The sequence below is a fragment of the Podarcis tiliguerta genome, assembly GCF_965153285.1.
Source record: "Podarcis tiliguerta genome assembly, chromosome: 6".
In the NCBI taxonomy this organism is placed as follows: domain Eukaryota; kingdom Metazoa; phylum Chordata; class Lepidosauria; order Squamata; family Lacertidae; genus Podarcis; species Podarcis tiliguerta.
In genome coordinates this window covers 9,116,227-9,132,410 of record NC_139539.1, presented here as the reverse complement: position 1 = coordinate 9,132,410, position 16,184 = coordinate 9,116,227, and the positions used below count along the sequence as shown (strand labels likewise).

At 43.8% G+C, this 16,184-nt stretch overlaps 2 protein-coding genes across 9 annotated transcripts in view; one reads left to right on the top strand and one right to left on the bottom strand.

The window, feature by feature from the left end:
* Nucleotides 1–2,031, bottom strand: part of DIDO1 (death inducer-obliterator 1) — a 66,701-nt gene extending 64,670 nt beyond the window's left edge. For 2 of the 7 annotated variants that reach the window (XM_083447237.1, XM_083447245.1), the window contains exon 1: nt 1,437–2,031. In XM_083447237.1, the coding sequence (XP_083303363.1) occupies nt 1,437–2,016 (580 nt within the window). In that variant the 5' untranslated portion in view covers nt 2,017–2,031. Of the gene's footprint in view, nt 1–943; nt 1,133–1,436 lie in introns of those variants that run through there. The other 5 variants (XM_083447239.1, XM_083447243.1, XM_083447241.1 and 2 more) reach the window with 5 other exon arrangements.
* GID8 (GID complex subunit 8 homolog) lies at nt 1,557–13,841 on the top strand. 2 transcript variants are annotated; one of them, XM_083447676.1, is made up of 5 exons: nt 1,557–1,697; nt 8,002–8,131; nt 8,586–8,782; nt 9,407–9,604; nt 10,975–13,841. In XM_083447676.1, exons 2-5 carry the CDS (start codon nt 8,014–8,016, stop codon nt 11,146–11,148), a joined length of 687 nt encoding a protein of 228 aa, XP_083303802.1. In that variant the 5' UTR covers nt 1,557–1,697; nt 8,002–8,013; the 3' UTR covers nt 11,149–13,841. The 2 variants fall into 2 exon arrangements, with proteins under 2 accessions (XP_083303802.1, XP_083303801.1); XM_083447675.1 differs by lacking the exon at nt 1,557–1,697 and adding an exon at nt 4,496–4,621.
* The last annotated feature ends 2,343 nt before the right edge of the window (nt 13,842–16,184 follow it).

Genomic DNA, 16,184 nt, shown 5'->3' with positions numbered 1-16,184 from the left:
CTAGCTACACACGTGTATTAAAAAGTATCTTAATGTAACAAAAATAATGTCCAGTTCTCCCTTTCGAAAGTGTTATGCATACAACTTGCCCTAACCATGCTATTATTGAAACACCTCATTTTTTATATTATTCAGTGTATTTGGAGCAAAAATTAGAATTTTACCCTTTTCCAAATTCTAAGCACACAAAACAGTAAGGCATGAAAACCATTTAGAGTGGGCAGGGGAGACTGACTACACTTAAAGGAGGCAGCTTCATTGGTGGGCAGGGACAGCCTTCCAGACAAAAATAAAATCGACCTTACCGAACAGGCAAGAGGTCATAACCTCCACTTTGAACTATTCACTGTGCAATTCTATGCCTATTCAGTAGTAAACCCCATTGAATTCAATGGGACTAACTCCCAAGTAAGAGTGTACAAGATTCTAGCCCTAGGCTATACGCTTACCTATGAATTAAGTTCTGCTGGACTGAACAGGGCTTACGTTTACGATGATATATACACACACACACATATGGTGATCACATTCCAGGTGTATGTATATAAATACCTGCAACGTGATCACCATATGTGTGTGCAAATAAATAATACACACACACACACACACACACACACACACACCCTGGAATGTGATCACCTTAACTAAAACCACAAACCGAAGCTTCACACATGCAAGCGAAGGGAAAGGCGGCTACCGCTGGAGAAATAAAGTGAAAATAAAGATCGCGGCAAAAGCAGCCAGAGGAAGAATCAGAGATTCTTAATCCAAAATCAAAACCAAAGAAAGGTGTGGTCAGGCTCGCCACCGAAAAACAGGCCAGCAAGCTCAAATAAGGTCACTCTTCCTGTTAGACAATAAAGAGGAGGGAGAGATGATGCCCCCCCCCCCACAAACCACGAATTGCAGGGTTTAGAGCGGCGAAGGGCCGGAGTCTACTTACTACAGTGCTGTTAACACGCCAAGCGGATCCTGAAACAATTACCCGGAAGGCCTGTAATTAAAGGGGGGGGGGACACACCGCAAACTCGCCCTTCCTCCGTTTCTCTCTCTCTCTGGTGGCCACGTTATCGCACATCGGGCGGGGAGCTATTTCCTGGGCGCCCCTCCCTCACATCCACCCCCCCAAAAAAAACAACAACAGCCCCCACAGCCTCCCACGTTCAATTGTTGGGGGGTGCCTTTTACCGGGGGCGTCACGAAGCCCTCCGACGTCACCCAATTGTGGTCTCACACCGCGGGGCTTGCACGAGCGGCGGTTTTAAAGGCCCTGATCTCGACCTAACCCCCCCGGGGGGGTGAGAAACGGCGAAATAGGGGCGAGGTCGCTCCTCCCGCCGCCCCCCATCCAGCCCCCCACCCACCGCCCGCGCTGCCTGCCGCCTTCCTCCTCCTCCATATTCCAGCCAGGCCCGAAGCGGCTGCCCCTCACTCACCGTAGAGGAGGGAAAAAGGGGGTCGAAGAAAACTAGGGGGGGCAAAGAGACTCGGGATGGGGGAGAAAGGGAGCGCGTTCCCGCCTCGGTGCCGGCGCCTCTCTCCCTCCCTGGGCCTCAGCCGAGACGAGCGGCGGCGGCGGAGTCCGCCATTTCCATTCCCTCCGCCTCCTCCTCTCCTTCCCTCACGGCTCCCTTCAGACTTGTTGCTCCGCCCGCGCCGAGGCTGAGAGGAACCCGTCGCCAAAATGGCCGCCCGAGGTAGCTGCGCGCGAGGCGGTGCGCGTTGGGCTGCGGGGAGGGGGCGGAGCACGCTCTGCCCCGTCTCGCGCAGTGGCAGTTGGGAAGGCGCCCAGAGGGAATCCGGGCGGGGAAGGAACCACAGAGAGAGCGGAAACTTACGAGGGTCTTTCTCTCTGGTGGGGAGAGCAGTGCAGAGCGGCAAGGAAAGGCATCGAGCGCCCCCTCTGGGCGGGAGGAGGAAGTGGCGCAACGTTCTTAATCCAAGTTGTTCATGAACTAAGCTGTTCTTAAACCAAGGTACCACTCTACAGTATTGAGAAGCGTTCTGGATTTCCATTAGGGGTGGGTTATAGGCATAGCTGTCAACTTTTTCCTTTTTTTAAGTGAAATTCCCTTATTCCGAATAGGATTCCTTGCAAGAAAAGGGAAAAGTTGACAGCTATGGTTATAGGTTCAGCCCTTCCAAGTGGCCCTATTTTCCAGGGACAGTGCTGGATTTACAGATGCCCTCCAGGTTTCTGATTTGCATGCCAGAATCTCCCACTTTCCCTTAGGACAGGCATAGGCAAACTCGGTCCTCCAGATGTTTTGGGACTACAACTCCCATCATCCCTGACCACTAGTCTACAACCTTTAGAAGACATCTGAAGGCAGCCCTGTATAGGGAGGTTTGTAAATGTGTTATATATGTCAAAAGCAGCTACATGGGAAACAGTTGAAATCCATTTACAATTAACCTTCTTAACCTTTTACTTCTACCAGACCTATACCTGGAAACTAAAGTGTATGTAGATAACGCAACTGAAAAGTTACCTTTCATATGCTTCCACAAAAAGTAACTTGACAAAAGGAAGCAAACTACATATTTACTATTTTATCTTTAAAGTGTTGCACCAGTTTAAAATAGCTAAATTATTATAGGGACAAAAATGCAAAATTATTATAGGGACAAAAATGGAACACATGATTAGCTAAATCCTCCCATAAGCTTTTAGTGTAGCTTGACCATTAACAATGGATGCTGATGAGTGGGCTATCTGAGCAGCAGATCATTTGCTCAATGGTACACGTATAACTATTTTTATAAATAAGAAATAAGGCAAAGAATACCTCTCTCCATAATAACTGATTTCTGATTGTAACTTTAAAAAAATGTTTTTTGTGTAATAGTATTAAATGGCTCTGATATTTTAATGATATAAAAAAGGTAAAGGTACCCCTGCCCGTACGGGCCAGTCTTGACAGACTCTAGGGTTGTGCGCCCATCTCACTCAAAGAGGCCAAGGGCCAGCGCTGTCCGAAGACACTTCCGGGTCACGTGGCCAGCATGACATCGCTGCTCTGGCGAGCCAGAGCCGCACACGGAAACGCCGTTTACCTTCCCGCTAGTAAGCGGTCCCTATTTATCTACTTGCATCCAGGGGTGCTTTTGAACTGCTAGGTTGGCAGGCGCTGGGACCGAACAGCGGGAGCGCACCCCGCCGCGGGGATTCGAACCGCCGACCTTTCGATCGGCAAGCCCTAGGCGCTGAGGCTTTTACCCACAGCGCCACCCGCGTCCCTTTTAATGATATTATCACCTCTTAATTGGGGCCTTGGTGGCGCTGTGGGTTAAACCACAGAGCCTAGGGCTTGCCGATTAAAAGGTCAGCGGTTCAAATCCCCGCAATGGGCTCAAATCCTCCCGTTGCTCGGTCCCTGCTCTTGCCAACCTAGCAGTTTGAAAGCACGCAGTGCAAGTAGATAAATAGGTACCGCTCTGGTGGGAAGGGAAACACTGTTTCTGTGTGCTGCTCTGGTTCGCCAGAAGCGGCTTAGTCATGCTGGCCACATGACCTGGAAGCTGTACACCGGCTCCCTCGGACAATAAAGCAAGATGAGCACCACCCCAGAGTCGTCCATGACTGACTAAACGGTCAGGGGGTCCCTTAATTACTAGTTTTTATTCTTTACCTGTTTAAAGTCTTATGTGTTCCGTTTATCCATGTGTTTTATCTTATGCTGGTCTGTGACTGAAATAAAGTTTGATACTGATGAATATCAGTGTAATTATTTGTATGACTTACCGTAAATAAATCACCTTAGCCAATCAGTCGCGGAAGAACCTGTGAAACTGGTTTGGTGCACAGGGTGGAGACACAACCACAGATAGAAACAATTTTGTTGCCAGAATTGCAAATAGGCTTCTGCTGGATAGCTCTTCTAAGCATTTTGGGATTCTTCTTAGGGACCTGCACTTCCTCAATGTGCATCCCAATAACATCTACTCAGTTTGCAGGGGACCTTTGCCAGCCCGAACTAGACACACCTGGAAATGAATCTCCAACCTTCTGCATGCGAGTCAATAGTTCTAACGCTGAGCTATGTCCTTCCCACAAGAAGGACGTCTTTTCACCCAGGCTTTACCACTTCCATCAGAATGAATTACCTGCACCTGTAGTCATCAGGTTCTATAATGCTGTTTTACTGTTTTTACTAAACAGCTTTATCGTTTCCTTTTTGTATGTCGCTTGAGAATTATTATTATTTTTTTAAATTAGAACTTAACAGCTTCAGCCGGTAGCGCATGAGGCTCTCAATCACGGGGTCGTGGGTTCGAATCCCACGCCGGGCCAAAGATTCCCTTGCAGCGCCTTCAAACGCTACGATTTTTAGGCCGTTCTAGGACGCCCATTCTCTATAGACCGTCTCTCCCTCTTTCCCCTCAGTGCCGCTCCCCCCCTCTCCCTCGTCTCTATGATCCACGCGACCTTTCGGAGGCGATTGGCTGAGGGCGGCTTTGGCGGAGCTCTCGCGAGAGGCGCGGCCTGCGAGAGGCCGGCGGCGGGGGTGTGGGGGGGGGAGCGGGAGCGAGAGCGGCGCAGGGAGGAGGGGGGCGGAGCAGGTGACGGGGCCTGGCGTTGAAGGCCCGGCGGAGGAGGCGGCGGCGGCGAGCTCGGTCGGTGAGTAAAATGGCGGCGCCGGTGGGGAGAGGGTCACCTGTGGGAGGGGGGAAAGGCGGCGGCGGCACCCCGTGAGGGGCATGGAGGCCTTCTCCGTGGCGGGATGCGGCGGCGGCGGCTGAGGGGGAAGCAGCCATTTTGGTGCGGCGTGAGGCCTGCCTGGTGGCGCCGAGGGGTCCGCCCCCGCCTGGGCCTGCTCTCGGAGGGCGAGAGGAAGGAAGCCCCGAGACGCGGCCGGGAGGAGCGGTGGGCGGGCAGCTCATGTCGCGGGAGACTCTGCCGCCGCCTCTTCTTCCTTACTGGGGTTTTCCCCTTGTTTCTCTCCCATTTGACACGACGCGGCCTCCCCGCCGCTTCGCGCCTGTCTCGCACTTTCCCTGAAGGGGCAGGGACAAGCTTCGGGGTTTCGCTTCTTTTTATTGTTATTATTTGTGCGCTGCTCCCCCGACACTCTCGTTTTTATTTCAAGGAAATGCAAGCTTTCATGGAGCCCTTTTTAAAAAAAAAAATGGGGGGACGAAAGGGAGAAACTGGATCTGATTCCTACGTTGTGCGAAACGGATTGGAGCGCCTCTTCTTCTCAAGTTTTAAAAAGGCGCTTCTCGTTCTGAACCTTTTTTTTTTGTGGGGGGGGGAGGAGGGGAAAGGCTTTCTTTACGTTTCGGTTTTACCCAGAAACAACACACGTGGTTCATATTCGGAGTGACTTTCGTTTGTGTCCTATCGGAAACCAGAGCGTTCGGCACTCAGTACACATGTGAACCTATATACCGTGCAAGCAAAATGAAAAAAGAAAGACCGGTCTTTTCTCTACCCGTGAACTTCGTAACCGTCCTCGGATGTTACGTGTCTTAATTAGGGACGTGTCGGTTTTTAACAGAGCTTTGGAAAGAGGAAAGCGGTTTCAGTTCTGGATGGAGCTGTATCAAAGGGATGCATCTATCCTAATAGATTCCGCAGCAGTTCCGTTTAGGTGTTTATTGTGACACATTGCTTGAGCTTTATCTTTAAAGGGCTTCCGGTTAGCTCATCACTGGAGACTCCTACGAGGTGTATATTTTGCAACACAGTCCTCAGCAGTTTTTTCAGTTCAGCCTATGCTATCCTTGAAGACCTAATGAGGTGGTAGTGTTGCTAGTTGAGGTGGTAGTGTTGCTAGTGAGTAATAATTAAAGTCACTAAACCTAAAATTTTGTCAAGGAATCATCTAGACTGAGTAAGATACATTTCATGGCAGCAAGACACCAGTTCTCAGTCTGGTGTTCAGCCTTCGTGCACCCAAAAAGGGTGGGATTAAACCATACATCTTAATAGCAATTCCAATATTATTTACCTGTCCTTCCAACAAATAAACATGGGACTTAGTTCTTTTATTTTACAAACAGGAAGCTTAGTGTTTGAGGGAGTGATTGCTCAGGACCCATTATTAACAGTGAGACTAATAGCATATGTATGTTTAGTTGCTGCAAAGCCTCACTGAAACTTATTCCCAAGATTTTGTTCTGACTTGTTTTGAATGTGGTAGTCTGACTACAGTAGCTTTATGTGCTACAGCCAATTAAATATTTCACCTCTTTAATGCTTCATTGGAGCCATAGTGCTTTGCATATTTCCTGTTCATTTTTAAGCTGCAGTTCTATGGAAACAAGTTGAAAGAAAGGTATTTCAAATCATTTTCGGTCTGTATTGAATATTATATTTCTGTGCTGCCTGCCCGTTATTAAGAGCAATTCTAGGGTCAATTAACTTATCTATAAATAAGAATGTGTAAGAAATTACACTAGATCTTGTTAAGGCTACATGACACTGAATTCTCTAGGACTTAACATATGAGTAGAAATGGTTATGGTTGTGCTGGAAATGTTTCTTTGTGACTGAGATGTGTAAGCAGTAAGCATTTTTCTTTGTTAATTCCTTCTATCATAATAAAGTATAAATTGTGTAACTGGATCAGACCAGTGTCTTTCTATTTTAGTGTTTCTAAAGTTGACAAACTGTGTAGGGGATAACCTTCATCTGCTGTTTACCTCACATCTTGTAACCAGAGGCATGCTGACCAAATTCTTTTTTCTGTCGTTTTTAAATGTGCTTCCACACCTGTCCCCCATCAATTTGTCCAGTCACTTTAAAGGCTGTGAATAAGACCCTGCCACAAAACATTGCAGCGTGGACTGCTTCTGTTCAGGGTTCAAGCCATTCCATTATTGTGCCTGCCCCCGGTTACCCCACCTCTGCAGTGTTTGATAGTTTGAAAAGTGCTTTTGGATCATGGCAAAGTTAAGAGAGAACAGCAAGAACAGCTAGGTGTGAAAGCAGATCTGAGATGCCTTCATATTTGTGCCATGGCCATTTGCTCTAATTAGTAATATGTCATCAGAAGATGAGCTGTGAACCAGAAAATCAAATCTCAGCTCCGTCAATGTGTGTCAATATTCAAGCCAACATTTCCTCAGCCTTTGTTCTGTGACACGGGGGTATAAAGACACTTGTCTACTTTGTAGGATTGTTGTGAGAATTACTGTGAGGATACATATAAAACTCCTTTGTGCGCTCAAAAAGCACTACATGTATAAATGCTAATAATGATTAGGTGCTTGCCACTGCACGTCACGATAGCACTACTATTATATATTTATTTATACCCTGCCTTTTTCCCTTATGGGACTCAAGGCAGCTTACATATAAAAACAATCTCAAAATATATAAACAATTATTAAAAACAATAAACACTGATAGAATTACAACATACAAATAATACGTAGTGCTGTTTTTATTGTAATTAACAGTGTATGTACTGTCATGAGCATTTGATAAGATGTATTAACCATTCTATAGTTATGCCATGTTTTAGGGTAGAACTGCTCATTAAATATGTGACCCCTGCACATAACAGGTGGGTTTGATTTCCCCCTACTCCCTCTTTAATATATGGGACAACTCACCTATATCCTGACTTCATGATTTGCGCTTCCTAGTCTTCAAACACACACCCCTGCCAGCTGATCTATGCATAGAAAGTTTGCTTATGCCAAGACTGATTACTGGACCATCTAGACCAGAATTGTCTCTTCTGGTTGATAGTGGCTGTTCTGTGTCCCAACCGGAACCCTTGTTTATCTGAGAATGTTTTAACTGGCAGGGGAATAGAACCTGGGATGTTCTGCATACAGAACATTTGTGTTCTAAACAGAGCTGCTGTCCTGATGGAGTACAAGCTGTGAAATCAGGAGGTGCCTAAGTTTACTGTCTCTGGTTGCTGTTTTTTACAGAGTGAACAGTAAAAGCCATCTCGGAAAAGTAATGAGGTATTTGCTTGTTCTCTTGTATCTGCTCACTCACAGTAATTTATCTTGCCTGTTTTTTTTTCTCACCCTTCCTAGTGAGGGACAAGAATGAGTTATGCCGAAAAACCCGATGAAATCACAAAAGACGAGTGGATGGAAAAACTTAATAATTTGCACATCCAGAGAGCTGACATGAACCGCTTGATCATGAACTACCTTGTTACAGGTAATCAGTCAGCTGGTTTAGAAAATAAAGATACCACAATAACCATGTATGGGTATTCATTTGAGACATCATGGGAGTATTTGTGTATTGCAAGAATTTACTAACCTTTCCCCCTGTACACTGTTCTGGAGGTTCTCCTGACAGCATACCTGACCAATTGGGGGGAGCAAGAAGAGGCCTTTGGCAATTCATTAGATGAATCCTGTTTTAAGAAACTGGATTTATGGAAATATCGAGTGTACTACTGTTCCAATTTAGCCATTTATGTAGATATTGTTTGATTTGGTTTTGCACTTTTTGATGTTTTGTTTATTGTTTATGACTACTTTTGCTGTGCTTCTAATTATGTGATTTTTAATGTTGTAAGCTGTCTTAATTTTGGAAAGGTGACATACAAATATGATTGATTGAATTGATTTCCATTTTCTGCAAGCAGTTTCTTTTTGCATTTCAGAAGGCTTCAAAGAGGCAGCAGAAAAGTTTCGGATGGAGTCCGGAATTGAGCCCAGTGTTGATTTAGAGACCCTGGATGAAAGAATAAAAATTCGAGAGATGATCCTCAAAGGCCAGATTCAGGAAGCCATTGCACTGATCAACAGCCTTCACCCAGAATTGTTAGATACGAACCGGTACCTTTACTTCCACTTACAGGTAAGATTCACATTGAAACTGGCATTGATTACACTTAAAACTAATTGACAGTGGTGAAGGAAGGTTCCTATATTCAGAAAGCCTTTTCTTCTTCTGTTTTGGTATCCTGTATGTATGGTGTGCGTTCTTAACACACTTTGGCCTGGTGTAGATAGGAATAAGCAGCAGAATTGTATGCCCGCTTCCCTCTCCTGGGGGCTTTAACCATTGTTTAGCATTCAGTGTTGTTAACCGTTGCCTTGGTCAACCATAGTTTCCATCTTAACCTGACTTTCAAATTAGGAATTGAAGAAAATTGTAGCGCCTGTTTTGAGAGGGAAACTAGTTACCATTAACCACTGTTAGTGCTGATTCAGGCATACTATTAAACCATAGTTAACATAGGGAAGCAAGAGAAAATTCATGCTAGGAAATGTAACCTGATTTCTCTGACATTGCTGCTTTTAACACTCTTTTCAGTAGCTAGTTCCCAAGTTCTAATTTAAAGGCTTCACTTGAATGCTCAGCTGACATATTTTTAGAAGAACATTGATCAAGTGAAAGAAACTGAATGAACGGTATTTAATTTTTCTGTACGGTCTCCCTATTTCTTTTTTGTTTCCTTTTTTTGGTTGGCTGGTGCAGCAACAGCATTTAATTGAGTTGATTCGGCAGCGTGAAACAGAAGCTGCGCTGGAGTTTGCTCAGACGCAGTTAGCGGAACAAGGCGAGGAGAGCCGGGAATGCCTGACTGAGATGGAGCGCACTCTTGCCCTGCTTGCTTTCGATAACCCAGAAGAATCACCTTTTGGAGACTTGCTCAACATGATGCAGAGACAGAAAGTAATTGCGCTTAATCCCTTGTAACTAAAATTAGATGCTGCATGCCTCTTAAAATGACACTTTTAAGATTTGCCCTTTATTACATTATAGAGAAAAGCTGACTGTACAGTTTTTCACTTTTCATCACCTTTTGTAATAAATCACGTGGCTTTTTTCTGAAAGTTTGCGGGTCGCTTTCAGTTAGCTTATTTATATTTTTAGTTCATTTCACGCCCCAAAGTTTGAGGATGAGTAGCATTTTTAAAATGTTGTGAAAAAGCAAGCTTGAACCAGTTTAATCTCTGGATTGATCAACTGACATTTTACAGCACAATGTGTCTACGCAGAAGGAAGTCCTATTAAATTAAATGGGTCCCAGGTAAGGGGGGTTAGAATTGCAGCTTTAGATGGTCAGTTGCTGGGAGCAACCTTTACTTGGTGAACATTAGAACAACAAGTTACTTTTGTTCTGTTTTATTCTAACAGGATGAAAAAGGAAAATATAGATGACCTTTACCACTCCAGTAGGCTTTCTAAATTACCACTCCCTTTATCTCAAAAAGACCCATGCTGAGGTTTTGATAAGGAGCTTTATTTTTATCAGAGGAACACTCTTCAATTACAGTGGTGCCTGGCAAGACGAAAAGAATCTGTTCCGCGAGTCTCTTCGTCTTGCGGTTTTTTCATCTTGCGAAGCAAGCCGCTTAGTGGATTAGCGCTATTAGCGGGCTTAGCGGATCAGCTGATAAGCGGTTTAGCGGATCAGCTGATAAGCGGCTTAGCGGATCAGCTGATAAGCGGCTTAGCGGATCAGCTGATGAGCGGCTTAGCGGATCAGCTGTTAAGCGGCTTAGCGGCTTGGGAAAAGGGGGGGGGGAGGGAAAAAACCCCGCAGGAACTCGCAAGACATTTTCGTCTTGCGAAGCAAGCCCTTGGCAAATTCATTTTGCGAAGCACCTCCAAAACGGAAAACCGTTTCGTCTAGCGGGTTTTCCGTCTTGCGAGGCATTCGTCTTGCGGGGCACCACTGTAAATGCTGATGCTTTTGTGGAATTTGATACTAACGTCTGAGCTTTGTTGAAAGGAAGTTACAGAGGTGGGAAATAGCCACCGAGAGCCTCTTGGCATGACCTCTTTCTTTGGAAATTGAAAAAGACGATTACTTTTTATAATATTTCTATTTTGCAAAGTGCTCTGCAATATCCTGCAGCTCTATAGTTCATATTTTACGGGGGGGGGGGGGCTTGAGACTGATATTTAGTCGCTTGCACAAGGTCATGATACCTGCGGAGGAATTTAGTCCTTCAGGTCAAAAACTGTTGGTTGATCACGTTGACTCTCTGTGACATATGCATATATTGTGCTAAACTGAGTTGCTCATCTCTCTCTAGGTTTGGAGCGAAGTTAACCAAGCTGTTCTAGACTATGAAAATCGTGAGTCGACACCCAAGCTGGCTAAATTACTGAAATTACTACTGTGGGCTCAGAACGAGCTGGACCAGAAGAAAGTAAAATATCCCAAAATGACAGACCTCAGCAAGGGGACAATTGAGGAACCCAAGTAAAATGTGCAGGTGGACATTTAACACTCGGAACTGCACAGTTATATACATTTTTAATCAGTCTGTGACTGAAATATTTTTACTACAGTTCAGGACTTTGCAATTTGGTTGTGTGTGGGTTTTTTTGTTTTTCTTGGCAAGCATACTTAAAGGGAGATGGGTCCCTTTTTAAAATGCAGCAGATCAGCATTGAGAAGCATTGTTATCACTTTGACCATCTGACTTAGGCTATGCACTGTCATACATTTTAAGCAAAAAAACCAAGTCTTTCTTATATATATATATATACTGTGCTGAAGGTTTGTAATGTCTGGCTACTGAAACACATTTCGGTGGCCAGTGAATTAATGTTGAAGCTCCTGGCAACTCTCCAGTTAACCTGTCTCTCACTTGAATATTGACTATTTTCTGTGTTAATTTATAGCCAAATATGCATTCCCTATTTATAAACTAGCAACTGGTTGAAGTGATCATTTTGTAAACCTCATGGCAATGTTGTTTTTCTGCATAGAGTATAGCATAGGAAGCTTGTACGCTGTAATTGGAAATAATTCCCTTGCTTTTCACACCTTGGTGACTTATTTATATGGGGCTGAATGTTATATTCATGATGGGCCTAGTTCTCTTCGAAGTATTGCTGACAATAAAGGCTTTTTATTTTATAGTTTTCAAGAATGACAAAAATATGCCTCTGAAACAAGACATGAAATCACTTGGTAATTAGATTTTCTTTCATTGGGGTTTTGTTTATTATTTTTTTTAAAAAATAATACCAGCTGTAGTATTGGTGTGGGTGGTAGCTACATCCTTAATGCCAACAGTGTGTCTTGGGGGGTGGGTATAAAATACTCAGCTTTGTTGTTATGGCTGGGGCCATTTCCAGTTAGAATAAACGTCTGATGTAATGCCGATACACTGAAATAGCATGGAAGTTCTTGGGCTGTAATTTATAATAATGATGGTGGAGGTTTTATCAAGTTTCCTGCCTTGGGTAAAGAGAACTGTGATTTTACAAATCTTCCATCTTGGAATTCCCATCTGGTATTTTGAATCACGGTGATAGAGCTTATTTCTACACCAGCTAAAGGCCCTGTAATTCCATGAAGTCCCTCTTATTTTGTTGCTGCCTTGTAATTTTTGCTAAGGTGTGGGATGCTGCATCGCATGTATGACTGTCTTAAAGGAATGTTCACTTGTTCCGCTGTTTAGTATTAAGCACTAACCCTTGCTATTTCAAAGATGGCGATACAAAACACCCATTCAGTTAAGTTGCCAGCAGGGCCGTTGAGGAAACGGCAGAATTCAGTAGAAAAGCTGTTAATAATGCTGCTTATAGTCCTGTGGCTATGTGGCCACTGTAGTTTTAATTCCGACACATGCACAAGCCTCCCATGCAAATCTTACATGAAAGCAGCTTCCTCCCGGTTTGCACAATCAATTCAGTAACGTTTTAGATGATTCATTCAGAACCTAAGCTTAGTGGGTAGCTGATAAACCTAAAACGATTTGGCTTCTAGCATGCTTAGCTTGTCACTGGGACTCGCTAGTACAATAAATTTCATACTTGGAATCTCTTCCATGCAAACCTCAAAGAAATATATGGAAATTGTTTGGGAGAGGTTCCTGGGGAAATGTGCGCCCATAGTTGCTGACGACTACTGTGAAAACTTGTTGGCATTTGTATGAAGCTTGGCTCTAGAGAAGGCACTCTTGTGCAAGCTTTTGAGATATACTAGCTTCACAAATCTAGTTGAATATAGTCCGTCTTCACCAACTGAAGCTCTGATGCCACACAGTTTTAAGCTGTTGCGAAACGGACCACCTGACTTTTAGTGTCATGGGCTAGCTTTTTGCTCCTGACAGATGTTTCCTGTTAAATGACCTGTAGCTGCATTTAACCGAGAACAGAGAGTTGCAGTTTGTGCGGATAAAGATCTTTTGTTTTAAGGACAATGTGAAACAGTGAAAGTGAAATGGCTCTAAACCTTTCCTCAACTAGCTTTTCTTCCTGTTCTTGGCTGTTGGATGCAAAAGTGCAGGTTAGGAAAATGTTTGGAGTTTCAGCTTTCAGCACAAAGTTGAACAGGTCACTGCACGAGAAATACTGCACTGCAACCCTGCTTAAGAAGATTCCTGTGTGTTTAGAGCACAAGGTTTCTTCCAAGAGTGCAAAGATAACTGGAACTTCCATTAGCTTACTTAATTCATTTAATTTCAGAGCCAAATATGTGGGATTTCCCCCAAAAGGTTTAAATATGACAGTTGAGATTTATTTCCTTTGGGTTTTTTTTTTAAATATCACACACTGAAGCAGCTTTAATCTGTAAAGTTTTTTGGGTAACTTGAGAGAAAATATTTAAAATGGTATGAAAGAAAGCTATGCATTTTACAGAAAGTTCAAGGGTGTCATCCCAATGGTACTTTTAGGGATCTTTATATTCATGTGTATATAAAATAGTTTGCATATACAAAATATAATATAATCAGTTTGAATTATTCTCAAATGGGGGAGGCTGTGAACCATAACTTATGAAATATTGTACACAGGAATCAGCCCTCACTACGTAAATGGATTTGTCATATGCATGAGAAATGTCTTATCCTGGTGGCTATGGATGAATGGTTGCAATTTTGTTAGCTCCATAATGTTAGATCGCCACCCTTAACTGCTTAGCATTAAATACCACTTTCAACAATACGTTTTACATTTGTGTTTTTGAAATGCTGTCATAAAAAGTATGTGTGGAAAATAAGTTTAAATGCCTCCCACTCCTTCACACTTAGTAACTGCTAACAGTCACTGTAGAGGAGGCAGGGTTGTGTGTACCCTTGAAATAATATTAATATTCCTCAACAAGGTTCGAATTTCATATCAAGAAAATTTTCATTTCTAAGACCTTTATATATCAAATTGCGGTGATTTGCATAATGATTTTGTGTGTGGCAATGTTTAGTTTAATCAAGTGATATTTTTATGACCTAAGAAGTGATAGTTAGAGTAAATTTAATTTTTTAAAAAAGCAAATACTAAAATGTATGATGAGCACTATCTTAAAAGGCAAACACATGTGCATGGCTGGTGATGACAACTTTTTTTTCTTATATGAAAATTTAATTGATTTAATTGTATGAGTTTTATAGTCTTAAGACATATTTAATTAGATTATAGACCTACTTTTTTCCATTGCTCTGGAACAGAACTTGAGGGCAGTGCAGCATTCTGCAGGGGGGAGGAGGAAGAGGTGGCGTTCTGCTGCACAAACAAAAATACATTCAGCTTGCAACGCAGCGTTGGATGCAACCTGTGGTGTTTATGAATCATAGAATCATAGAGTTGGAAGAGACCACAAGGGCCACTGAGTCCAACCCCCTGCCAAGCAGGAAACACCATCAGAGCACTCCTGACATATGGTTGTCCAGCCTCTGCTTAAAGACCTCCAAAGAAGGAAGGAGACTCCACCACACTCCTTGGCAGCAAATTCCACTGTCGAACAGCTCTTACTGTCAGGAAGTTCTTCCTAATGTTTAGGTGGAATCTTCTTTCTTGTAGTTTGGATCCATTGCTCCGTGTCCGCTTCTCTGGAGCAGCAGAAAACAACCTTTCTCCCTCCTCTATGTGACATCCTTTTATATATTTGAACATGGCTATCATATCACCCCTTAACCTCCTCCTCTCCAGGCTAAACATGCCCAGCTCCCTTAGCCGTTCCTCATAAGGCATCGTTTCCAGGCCTTTGACCATTTTGGTTGCCCTCCTCTGGACACGTTCCAGTTTGTCAGTGTCCTTCTTGAACTGTGGTGCCCAGAACTGGACACAGTACTCCAGGTGAGGTCTGACCAGAGCAGAATACAGTGGCACTATTACTTCCCTTGAGGAATATGTTCCATAGTTAAGAAGTAGTGTTGCTGGCTTCCATCTGTTTCAAGAGACAACAGAGTGCACTTCTGGGAGTGAAGTCAAACTCCTGCGTTAGCAGCCCCAAAATGACCTTCCATGGTGTTTAAGCCTGAACAGTATGTATGGGGGTCCTGGGCTGCCCAGACAACAAGGCAGCCTTCTCAGCCTCTCTGATGTGTTCCAAAGGAAAGCAGAGTAATACATTTGGCACCAGCCTGGCTGCAGGAGTTGTACAAGACGCAATCCAACCATCTTAGGGACTCCACTCCGGATTTGTGTAGAGGTTACTCCGTAGCCCTTTCTTCTCCCAAAGGAAGCAGAGGTTTAGGATCAGTTTTCCTTCTTCCTTCCCAGGTTGATGAGCCCATCTGCCCCTCACTTCCCTCTACAGCAGGGGCAGAAACTGTCTTCTTGACCACTGGACCCACTCTTGGTCTCATCCGCTCAATCTTCACATGCAGGGGAGTCCCAAACTCACCTAGGATTTGAGACCCATTGGCTACCCTCACCTGGTTTAGCTGGCCAGTCAAAGCTGCTCCCAGTGGCTGCTGTCACATGCTGACAGCTTGTAGGAGCCACAAGTGAGAGTTGAGTGCAGGGTGGGGACCAGAGGGGGCCATACTACCCCGTATATTGCTCTAAACTGACAATCCCCTTAAATTTCCATATAAACCAACATTCCTAGCATAGATTTCTTGGCTCAGTGAAGACCACATTCATGGAATATTTTAGAAGACAGAAAAAGAATAAACCCATACCTAGCTTTGAGCTGAGGCTACAGGTAAGTCACCAATGTTCTTTCCTTTTAATGAAAGCCATATATATATATATATTTAAATCAGCATTTCCAAAGGCACACAGTTCCTATTTTCCTTCTCTCTAGTTATTGCGCTCTTTGATTTATAGTTTAAAAATTCCCTTAAGAAGGGGCCCTTCAACGTGTGATAGAGCCATTTAAAATAATATATAATAAAAGTATGGACTAGAGCAGTAGAAAAGACATGAATGCAATCTGCACGGAATGCTAGAGCTTCCTAAAAGCCAAGCTATTGTGAGAAGGAGGAAGAATTAACACCCAAAGCATGCTGAACTGGAACCCAGGAGTGACAAGTGCCACAGTCCAGAAGCTGTATTTCTGAGA